This window comes from Plecotus auritus (genome assembly GCF_963455305.1).
Source record: "Plecotus auritus genome assembly, chromosome: 12".
NCBI lineage: Eukaryota > Metazoa > Chordata > Mammalia > Chiroptera > Vespertilionidae > Plecotus > Plecotus auritus.
In genome coordinates, this window is record NC_137778.1 from 5,486,470 (window position 1) to 5,498,550 (window position 12,081).

General features: G+C 39.4%; 1 protein-coding gene across 4 annotated transcripts in view; it reads right to left on the bottom strand.

The window, feature by feature from the left end:
- The window catches only part of RNF115 (ring finger protein 115), a 79,726-nt gene that overhangs the window by 28,891 nt on the left and 38,754 nt on the right, over positions 1 to 12,081 (bottom strand). For all 4 annotated transcript variants that reach the window (XR_013959428.1, XM_080648136.1, XM_080648138.1 and 1 more), the window contains one exon: positions 4,694 to 4,751. Coding sequence is in view for 3 of the 4 variants with exons in the window: in XM_080648136.1 (XP_080504262.1) it covers positions 4,694 to 4,751 (58 nt within the window). In the remaining variant the exon portion in view is untranslated. The remainder of the gene's footprint in view (positions 1 to 4,693; positions 4,752 to 12,081) is intronic.

A 12,081-nucleotide genomic window follows, 5' to 3' on the forward strand; every position in this document is an offset into this window, starting at 1 on the left:
ATTTTTATTGCCATCTGTCTAGCTTCTATGTTTTATTTTTCAATATGTTCTTCAGAGGTGGAATGATGAAGTATCAACCATCACATATAACTAGACATGTCTAACACAGGGTGACAGTTTAGTAAATATAGTACAAACATAAAAGAATATGAAATATAATTCTTATAAACTATGGAGAGACAAGAAAAAAGATCTGATATAATCCTAAGTAAAATTTTTAAAGCAGAAATACAACATGGTATACTCCTATGCCTGCATCTGAAAACAGGAAGAATGCATGTGAGAAATCTAAAGTATTATATAAAAAACATAAAACTAAAATAAGGTAATGAGAATATGGGTAAAACTAAAATGAGAATATGGGGGATTTTTTCATTTTTAAAAATCTCCTTAATGTTGTTATAACATCTTTCAGTATCTATGCCTCAGGACAAAACCTGAAGAAAATGTATGAAGAAAGGGAGCTCTTAGAAAGGGAGCTCCAGATTTTTTAAAAAATATATTTATATTGATTTCAGAGAGGAAGGGAGAGGGAGAGAGAGAGACAGAAACATCGATGAGAGAGAATCACTGATTGGCTGCCTCCTGCACATTCCCCCACTGGGGGATCGAACCTGCAACCCAGGCATGTGCCCTTGACCAGAATCGAACCTGGGACCGTTCAGTCCACAGGCCGACGCTCTATCCACTGAGCCAAACCAGCTAGGACCAGATGTTGTTTAATGCCTTTTAGAATTACCATTATAATGCTACATATATAAAACCAATTTTATTTAAATAAATATAAAACAGACTGCTCAGTGCTCCCTTCCCTTTTGTGTATACTGGGTGTTCTTTTTCTAGGAAGCCATCTATCTATCTTATATTCTGCTAATCTGAAACAGCAGCCACAGCCATTCCTGCAATGAAGTGATCCATTCCAGTAAGTTGAGACTCTCAGATCAGATGTCTCACTGGCACCAGGTCATGGTCAGAAGCTTTCAAATAATCAATGAAACCCTCAGGTAGCCATGGGCTCAATTCCCAGGTTATCAGAGACCTCAGTAGAGCAATGTCATCTCTCTACAAACTGCTACCAACATTTTTATAATTCACTCTCCACTAACTCTCACAGATTAACTGGCAACCAGCTTCTTCACTCCATCCTTACCCACTCTCTCCATCTCCCCACCTCAGATTCACTTTTAAAAAAAAAAATACTGATTCTGTTTGAAATTTTGCTTGGACTAAGCCTTTTCTAATATATCTAATATTTTAATAATTCAGCTATTAGTAAATGCTAATTATAGAAAATAACCTTTTTATTGCACAAGCAGCTCTGGCTGAAGAAAAAAGCAAAAATGAACCCAAGTCTCTGCTGAAATTACCAACTAAAATATGGAAAAGAATAACTTTGGTTTCTATATATAACTTTCTAAGTTTTTTTCTTCAGGGACATGAGTATAAAACCTTATAGCTATAAATATTATCTTTTTCTCACCTCTTTGCTTATCTAAATTCCACCTACCCTTCAAGTATCTGGTACTTGAAGAAAGCCTTGTTTTACCTTCTGCATGAAGTCTTAATAATGGCAAAAATTTATAAAGCACTCTCTATGTGGCAGGCACATTGGCCTACACACCCGACATGTATTAACTCACTTAACCCTCACAACAATCCCATGAGGTATTATTTTCCCCAATTTATAGATGAGAAAACATGTACAGAGAGATCTGAAGTAATTTTGTCCAGGTCACATATCCAGTAAATACGTGGTAGGCCCAAGATCTGAACCCAGGCAATTTGATTCCAAGCGTATCACTAGGTCATTTGACCTCTCCTCCTAAAGACTTTACAAAGACTGCAGCTCACCTAATATAATCTCTCCCTACTGTGTGTGTCACATAGACCCCACAGTAATTTTTATTTTTATTTGATTGAGATTGAGAAAGAGAGAGAGAGAGAGAGAAATTGATTTGTTATTCCACTCATTTATGCATTCATTGGTTGATTCTTGTATGTGCTCTGACCGGGGATCAAACCCGCAACCTTGGCACATCGGGACAATGTTCTAAACAACTGAGTAACCTGGCCAGGCACCACAATAATTTTATTATACTCTTTCTTGTTTACTTATTTGTTTCATACGTGTTTGCACTTCTCCAACAAAATTATAAATTCCTTGTAGGCAATGTAACCATGATATTTCCTTCTCGTCCCTACTTTTAGCAGAGTGCTGTTAAAGCACTCTATATAGACTAATTAGCTGATTTTTTAAAACCCTTGACAATGTGCTGGCCAGCCTTGCTCAGTGGTTAGAGCATCAGCCTGAGCACCAAAGGGTCTCAGGTTCAATTCCTGGTCAAGGGCACATGCCTGCGTTGCAGGTTGGATCTCCGGCCATGGTCAGGACTCATACAGGAGGCAACCAGTTGATGTGTCTCTTTCACGTCAATGTTTTTCTCTCTTCCTTTCTCTCCCTCACACCCTTCCACTCTCTCTAAAAATCAATGGGGCCTCTACCGGTGTGGCTCAGTGGTTGAGCGTTGACCTATGAACCAGGAGGTCATGGTTTGATTCCCAGTCAGTGCACTCACCCGGTAGGGAGCGTGCAAGAGGCAGCCAATCAATGATTCTCTCTCATCATTGATGTTTCTCTCTCTCTCCTTCTTCCTTTCTTTTTGAAATCAGTAAAATTATATATATTTTTTTTAAATCAATGGGGGAAAAATATCCTCAGGTTAGGATTAACATAATACACACACACAAAAAACCACCCTGGTAACTTCTATAATATTATACAGACAGATTTTTTTAAATGTAAAATATCACTTAAAAAGGAGAAAACTAAAATATCCATGCATGATGACAAGGGAATTCTACAGAGAAAACTAGGCATTGCTACAAACTCTAAAGAACAGGTTATGACTCAGCAAAATTATTTTCACACCTAAAGAATAGCTCATGCCATCAGTGTCAGATTTAGCATTACTAAAGTTAGGAAACTGACTACATACATTTATTTTTCGTCTTAATACATCTCTTCCTGGTGAGTCATATCTACAAAACTGACAAACCAATGTATTTCCATTTCCTAAAAGAGAACTAACACTTAAAAAAAATCAGGTGAAGTTTTTCCTGCATAGTATAATCAATAAGTGACAACCTGTGTTATCAAGAAAATAGCACACACAGAAGGAAAATACTAAAATCAGAAAAGACTTCCAGGCCTGGCAAACAGAATAAATTTTAAATAATGTTTTTCAATCCATAAAGTGAAAAAATTAAAATGTGAGTTCAAAGACATCTTGTACCCATGTACCAAGATGTACACACATATAAATACTAAAAATTTTGCTAGACAAGGTACTTGAGCTATCTCTGGAAAAGGCTAATGTAATCCTGAAACACAAAGAAATTCTGATTATGGGGTTTAACTTTTATTTTTTTTTTTTTTTTAGCATCTGTTAGTTTTCTAGAGTCAAGTACTATGGCAACAGGAGCAAAAACAACCAGTGTTTTTTGTAGGCAGAGCTGGTAGGCTACAGACTAACAGTTTAAAAACAGAGTATGTAATGCCACTGAACTGTACACTTAAAAATGGTTAAGCCCTGGCCGGTATAGTTCAGTTGGTTGGATTCGATTCCCAGTAAAGGCACTGATAAAGAGGCAACCAATCTTTCTCTCCCCCTCCCTTCCTCTCTCTCTAAAATCAATAAACATATCCTCCCTCAAGTGAAGATCAAAATATTAATCACAAAAATAAAATTAAAATGGTTAAAATGGTCAAAAAGAAACTAAATGAGATTTTAAGTCCATAAAGTTGAAAAAAGAAAATTACTCTAAATTTATTAAAAAATGTATACAAGGATGCATACTAATGCCTTATTTTCAAGTGACAGTTAAGATTTCCTGCCCACCCCTCAAAATATGGATGCTGCATTATATAAAGAACTGGAAATTAATTATAGTTCCCATCCTGAGATCTGGAAGACAAGTAAATATCTTACCCTTAATCTGGCCCCCTAATTCCAGTTATGTCAAACTACCATGTTCATTAGGGTAATTTCTAGAAACCAGTTCCTCTGTGTAAAGTTGAACACCGTGCCTTAGTATGACTTCTATTAACAATTCATTCCGGCCCTAGCCGGTTTGGCTCAGTGGATAGAGCATCGGCCTGTGGACTCAAGGGTCCCAGGTTCGATTCCGATCAAGGGCATGTACCTTGGTAGCGGGCACATCCCCAGTAGGGGGTGTGCAGGAGGCAGCTGATTGATGTTTCTCTCTCATCAATGTTTCTAACTCTCTCTCCCTCTCCCTTCCTCTCTGTAAAAAATCAATAAAATATATTTAAAAAACAAAAAACAATTCATTCTGGCCTGCTCTTTACTTGGCCATCATGCCACTAAAGCAGAATCTGCAACACTGTTATTTCAAAAGCACAAGCTTTTTATTTTCACACCATTACACACAGTAAAACAGAATTCAAAATACTGTCAGGTTTAAAACAGAGGCTATTACTCTAATCAAAGCTTTACCAAAAGTAATATGCCAAAGCCCCAGCTGCTAAAAACACAAACTATTCTAAGGGCTAACCTTGTCCACATTTTCCCTTTCCATTCTGATGTTTTGCTGCTCGGAGATGTGAAAATATGTCATGACTTTAACATCCACCCACTACCTGAAGCATCCCTACACCCAAAGGAAAACTCACCTCTGTAAAATGTGTTGATGTGCTATTGTCCATCCGGTTGCCACCACCACCTAAAAAACTAAAGAGAAAAGGGAGTAAGTGATTCTATTCCCAGAAACAAGCGTCCCTCTCAGAAGCTTAAGCAAGAATGGTGCAATGAGAACACAGCCCAATAAGGAAAAATAACTCATCTCAACCTGACACCTACAAAGAAACTATGACCAACCGGCATGTGGATTAATCTATAAAAAACTGTAACTGCAGCCCGGCTGGCGTGGCTCAGTGGTTGAGCATCAACCTATGAACCAGGAGGTCATGGGTTCGATTCCCAGTCAAAGCACATGCCCGGTTGTGGGCTCAAATCTCAGTGTGGGGTGTTCAGGAGGCAGCCAATCAATGATTTTCTCTCATCATTGATGTTTCTATCTCTCTCCCTCTCCCTTCCTCTGAAATCAATAAAAATATATTTTAAAAAAACAAACAAAACAAAAAAAACCTGTAACTACAGCCCTGGCCAGGTAGCTCAGCTGGTTAAAGTGTCGTTCCAATGCGCCAGGGTTGTGGGTTAGATCCCTGGTCAGGGCATATACAAGAATCAACCAGTGAGTGGTGGAGCAACATATGGGTCTCTCTCTCTCTCTCTCTCTCTCTCTTTCTCTCTCTCTCTCTCTCTCCCCCCCCACCTCCCTCCCTCTCAACCTCCACCATCTCTCTCTCTAAAATCAATCAATAAATAAATAATTTAAATTATAACAACAAAATCAAGTGGAAAATTGAGGTAAAGGGTCACCACAGAAAAGGACCTACAGAGAGCCAACAAGGCAATTGAAATTTGACTTAGCAAAAGAAAAAAACAAAAACATTTATCCTCAAAGAGGGCAAGAAGATTCTCAAAATAATATTTCATTAAAAAGCCATTCAACCACCAAATAAATAAGTTTGAGACAATAGTTAATATTTCTTGGCTATGATTAAATGTAGTAATGTAAGGCCCTAGAGCTCGTTAGGCTCAGTGGATAGAGCATCAGCCTGTGGACTGAAGGGTCCCGGATTTGAGTCCGGTCAAGGGCATATGCCAGAGTTGCAGGTTTGATCCCTAGCAGGGGGCATGCAGGAGGCAGCCAATCAATGATTCTCTCTCATCACTGATGTTTCTCTCTCTCTCCCCCTTCCTCTCTGAAATCAATAAAAATATATTTTTAAGATGCAGTAATGTAAGAAGTCTGTTACTAAATTTAGCACATTATAAAAGGCTCAATAAATATTTTTTTCTTCTCCTATTCTTTGATTATCCTACCCATCCTTCAGGGCCCATCTCAAATGTAATCTCTTCCATTAAGTCTCTTCTGAACTCACCAACCAAATGAGATTCCCCCACACTCCTCTACACTCTGACTTTGATTCAAATTCTACTTTGTATTGTAAATATCTACAATTTGTCTCATCCATTTCTACCTGTCCCTCCTTTCATATATATAAATTCAGAGGGCAAAGACTGTATGTTATTAATACAAGTGTATGTAGTATGTAGACATTGTACAGACCACTCATCACTTTTGGCAAACCCCGCAATGCCATATTCTATATTGATATCCTGAAACTAAAAGCTGTTAAATTAGTATCACATGTGTAAACATCGGAGAAACAACTATGTAGCTAACTAGCTCAATGAAGCAGGAGCGATGGCAGAGCACTTGAGTGCACAGTCCCTGGAGGGGTCCTGCTCTGTCGTCTACCAGCTGAGTGACTTCAAGCACCAACCTCTCAGTGCCTCAGTGCCCTAGTGTATCAAGTGGGAACAATAATGGCACTTATAATAGGGTAGTTGGTGAAGATTACTTAACACACGTAGAACACGTGGAACCGTGCTTGGCACCACAGAAAGTCCTTGACAGAGTGAGGATGGTGGTGGTGGTGGGGGTGGTGATAGGTGCTCCAGGGTGGAGCAAGAAAAAGACATGTCAGTTTCATCCAGGAAATTGGGGAGGGTGCTGCAGAATTGGTCTTGCTTGGCAGAGGAAGGGGGTTCCCTCTAGATGGAGGGTTCAGCACTGTGGGTACAGTTAAGGTGGAGAGAAGGCAGTTCTGAGAACTTTTTAGCCAGACAGGAACTGCTCCCCACTCCTGAAATATGAGCTTGGAGTCAAAATAGAAACAAACATGTCATGTTTCCATGTGTAGAACATTTTGTTTGTATTCATGAGAGAAAACTAGCCAGGCTGGAAAACTATGGTTTGTGAACAAATGCTTTTCTCAAATAGACATGAGCAGTGCCTACAGTGGCAGGGAGGTTGATAATAAGAAGCACTTAGCTAGTTAATTCCAGGTTATGGAAAACTTGTTAAGAAAATGAAGGGTTTAAACAACACTGAATTAATTACATTGGTTAACAGTGTGGCCTGAGTTTAGCAAATAATATTTTAGCCCTTTACTTTCCTTAAAACAAACCAAACAAGTTGCAGTCAAGCTCACAACCCACTATCAAATGATATCATTGCTGGGCACACGCCCTGATAAAATCCCGGATTTCTTTTTATCCTTTCATTGCCAAAACACTATTCTTTTAAGAAATGAGGGAACTGAGCTGCTGTGTCTCCAAAATGACAGAAATTACAAAAAATAAAATCAATGAAGGGTAAAGAAAATGACCCACTTTACTTCAGCTTGTACATAAAAAAAAATCATTTCTATTTAATTCAGTGGAGAGTGTCCAAACACAATAATCAGTTTAAAATTAATGTGGTTTATTAACAGTTAAAAGTGGTAACACAAGCCCTAGCTGGTTTGGCTCAGTGGATAGAGCATCAGCCTGAGGACTGAAGGGTCTCAGGTTCAATTCTGGTCAAGGGCACATGCCTAGGTTGCAAGCTTGATCCCCAGAAGGGGACATGCAGGAGGCAGCCAATCAATGATTCTCTCTCATCATTGATGTTTCTATATCTCTTCCTCTCTGACATCAATAAAGATATATATATATATTTTTTTTTTTTTTAAAAAAAGTGGTAATACAAGCTGAAGAAGACTGGGGTGAAATGTTGAGTTTCCTTTGATAGGTAATTATAAAGTGTGCTTTGAAGTTCAAGAAGACAGCCTTAGGGCAACCTTTTAAAAATAAAAATTGGCCCTAACCGGTTTGGCTCAGTGGATAGAGCGTCGGCCTGTGGACTCAAGGGTCCCAGGTTCGATTCCGATCAAGGGCATGTACCTGGGTTGCGGGCACATCCCCAGTAGGGGGTGTGCAGGAGGCAGCTGATCGATGTTTCTCTCTCATCGATGTTTCTAACTCTCTATCCCTCTCCCTTCCTCTCTGTAAAAAATCAATAAAATATATTTTTAGAAAAATAATAAAATAAAAAAATAAAAATTGGCTTGCACTCCGTTCAAGTGCTTTATTTTGCATGAAGAAATGGGTGTGAGATATGATTTAAAATTTCTTCCCTTGATGGAAATGCTTGAGGGTGACATGATTTTTTTCTTTTTCCTTTTCTCAGCCTGCTCAGCATATGAAGTTTCCTATCTGAAAGTTAATCTCCCGAACTTCCTTTGGAATTTAAGGAAACTTAATCTTCTGGTGTGTAAACAAAAGGGACTTAGTGTATTGCTTTCCCTCTGACACTCAAAAGCCTAGGAGTGATGAAGTAGCAGCTAACAGGATCTAGTGCTTACCAGGCAAAGCAAACCTGGCCGTTCTTGTTTGATTGCCTACTAAGTTACCTTTGAAAAAGTTCACCTTTACCATTAAAAATGATGGTTCTCTCTTTCAGAAGGCTTGAAAGGTATGGGGGGAGTTGAGGAGGAGAGGCAGTTAAACTTAAAGAGGAAAGTTAAAAGGAACTGGGATTTAGTTAAAATAGAAGGCTAAGCCCTGGCCGGTTACTCAATGGTTAGAGCATCGGCCCATGCACCAAAAGGTTGTGGGTTGGATTCCGGTTAAGGACACATACCTCGGTTGCAGGCTCCATCCCAGCCCTGGTAGGGGCACCTGCAGGAAGCAACCCATCCACGAGTCTTTCTCACAACAATGTTTCCCCCCCCTCCCCTCCACCTCCCTTCCACGCTATCTAAAAGCAATGGAAAAATATCCTTGGGTGAGATTAAAAAAAAAAAATAGAAGGCTAGATTAACAAGGGAGCAGGTTATTTGAATAATAGTGTGGTAGGCAGACAGGCAAGAGCAGAGGAGGACAATGGGCCAGGTACAGAATAAGGTCACTAGGGTGGAAACACCCAGGTGCTTAGCAACGGACAATTGTAGGGTGACCTTTCCTCTCCTAGCATATTGTTGGTCATGCAGTTTGGACCCCCAGACCTTTCCTCCTTAGAGGTAACATTTAGGCCTCAGTTGTATTTCAGCTCCAGGCCCAGAAAATCAGCAAAACCAGAGAAATAATGCCACGGCTAATCTTAGGACCAGCTGCATTGGATAATGATCCCCTACCCTGGTATAGACCAATCAATCAGTGAAGACCTAGACCAGTGGTCGGCAAACTCATTAGTCAACAGAGCCAAATATCAACAGTACAACGATTGAAATTTCTTTTGAGAGCCAAATTTTTTAAACTTAAACTTCTTCTAACTCCGCTTCTCTTCAAAATAGACTCACCCAGGCCATGGTATTTTGTGGAAGAGCCACACTCAAGGGGCCAAAGAGCCGCATGTGGCTCTCGAGCCGCAGTTTGCCAACCACTGACCTAGACCTAGGAGGAACACACCTGCAAAGCTACTGAATATTCTATTAAGATCTTCCCCTGAGACCTCCCCTAAAATCTCCACCCTTAAAACTCTTAAACTGGAGGACCCAGAGGGCTCTTCCTCCTGAGAGCAAGCCTGCACCTACCAGTATGACTTTTCCTTTCCTTTCTCCTTCCCTTTTCCGACCCCCACCCTGTAGCTTCCTCACTCCCAAGCTCCAACCACCCTTCCTTTACCTCTATAACTTGTTTCCTAAGCCCATTTCTTCTAGGAATTACTTTTACCTCTGTGATTTAACAAGTAAATGTTCTCTTAAAGTTTGGTCTTGGCTCTGAATTCTTTCCTAGCCAGAACCCAAGGAATGTACGTAACAGACTTGAAAAAGTCCTCAACAGCTGAAACCGGTTTGGCTCAGTGGATAGAGCGTCGGCCTGCGGACTGAAGGGTCCCGGGTTCGATTCCGGTCAAGGGCATGTACCTTGGTTGCGGGCACATCCCCAGTGGGAGGTGTGCAGGAGGCAGCTGATCGATGTCTCTCTCTCATCGATGTTTCTAGCTCTCTATCCCTCTCCCTTCCTCTCTGTAAAATATTAATAAAATATATTTAAAAAAAAAAAAAAAAAGAAAAAGTCCTCAACAGTCTGTTTCTTTATATACAGAGAAAAAAAAAATAACTGAAAAATGTCTATTATGGTATGCTAGTAAATGCTTAAAAATTGGCTGTTTGGAGGAAGGAGAGGGGAAGGAGGCCTGATTTGTAGTGTTTATCAATTTCCTTGGTGTAAATACTCCACATCCCCCTCCACCCCCAAAACAAGACTGGATTTTATTCATACAAGTATATATAGAGTGTTTATTTATGTGTCAGACATTTATACAGAGCATTCACCACTTTTGAAAACACTGCAATGCCATATTCTATATTGGTAACTTGAAAATAAAAGTTGTTAAATTAGTATCACATGTGTAAACATAAAATAACAGCCTATTCCCAAAGACAGGAGAAATAATGTCCTCATGAAATTTGCAAAGAGAGAAAACTGGCTAAGCCTTTGGGGAAGGGCTGTGGAAAAAGAACCACAAGAACCACTGGAGACAACTTTTACTTCAAGAAACACGTAAGTGGCACAACCGCACCCACACTCACCCCAATGATATAAAGTCCACGAACTACAATAAATGGCTTTCATTTTCAGAATTACAACACCAATCCGGGCATTGTGCTGAGCTTATCAAGGAAACACACATCTTGATTCGTCAGAAACCAGAAGTGAAAACGCAAAGCAAATACCAAGGTCCATGTAATCATTCCCAGGCCTTAAAATTTTCTCATTAGAAACCATTTAACACCTGTATTGGTTCAGAAGTTTAAAATGCTTTTGTAAAAAATACTTCAGATGTACAACAAGCCCAAAGTACCCTTACAATCGATGCCAAATAAGTAAACGAACTGCCACATACTTTAAAAAAAAAGTTGAATGGCTGTGCATCCATTTTATTGCTCAAGCCTAGACAGGATTCCAAGGCTGTTTCTTGACTTTACCACATTACATGGTTTCAGGGATTCCAATACCCTTGGTAATTAAAACCATCAATGATCTTTTGGGGTTCTACTCCCCCTAAAAGCCCCTCAGCATCCCCCCTTTCCTTAAAATTCCTTACTTAGTATTTTAAGATGATAGGGCTAGTCATAGAGAAGGGATAATAAAAACAACAACACTGTTCTGACAAATGTTATAAAGCTTAAGAAAATGTACAAGGTGGCCCTCTAGACTGTGGATGAAAGGGGGCCACATACTAAACCTGACAACTCAGGGGAGGCCTGTGTGGCAGCCTTACAAACACAGAGACCTAAAGTAACCACAGAAGATGGTCTGAAATTAAAACTTTCTAACTAAAAGCTGTTTATGGCGGGTAGTCAAGTCCTAGGCTAGAATCTTCCCAGACAAAAGTCAGTCGTTACTTAATTAAGCCTGTCTATTGCATCCTTTGGTAAGGCAGGATAACTTCCCTTTCTCCATACCCCTCGGGGCACAACCAGTGACCACAAATTCTCACTGTTATTTTTATTGTGTTAATTGTTGACTGTTAACCCTCCTGTAACCACCTATGTAAAAGATGTACATGTCTATCATTTTGCTTTTTATCTAATTCCAGAGGTTTCCCATTTTGCTTTCTCCCGCCTCCCTAATCTATCACCAATGGAGTTCATGTAGCCTACTAATACCTTCTCCTTTGATTGTAAATAAAGTAAGATGAAAAACTGCCATTCTCTGGAGCATTTTCTCAATCCTTGAGATTTTGCTTCCTGGCAATTGTTGACAGTGGCTCAAATAAACTCACAACAATTCTCTACAGGTTTGAATATTTCTTACGTTGAAAAAACCAGATTACTATTTAAAAACTTAGAAAGGTAAACCCATAATTGCCACCCAAAAGCAAATATGCTCTTTATTTAACACATGCAGAGCCTAAATGCTGGAAATAAGTATTTGATGCAATTATAATAGCACAAATAAAAAGCTACCCAAATTAGCATGCCATCCACACATAATTACTAATTTTGCTCTCATGCTAGTTTTATACTATTAGGGTTGGTATTATGTTATTTAAAACCAAGATTATTAGATTAACATTTAAGTGCTAATAACAAACTAGATTCCATGCCATTTACTGCCCCAGAAGCTCCAACTCATTCATATATGAAATCACCAATCA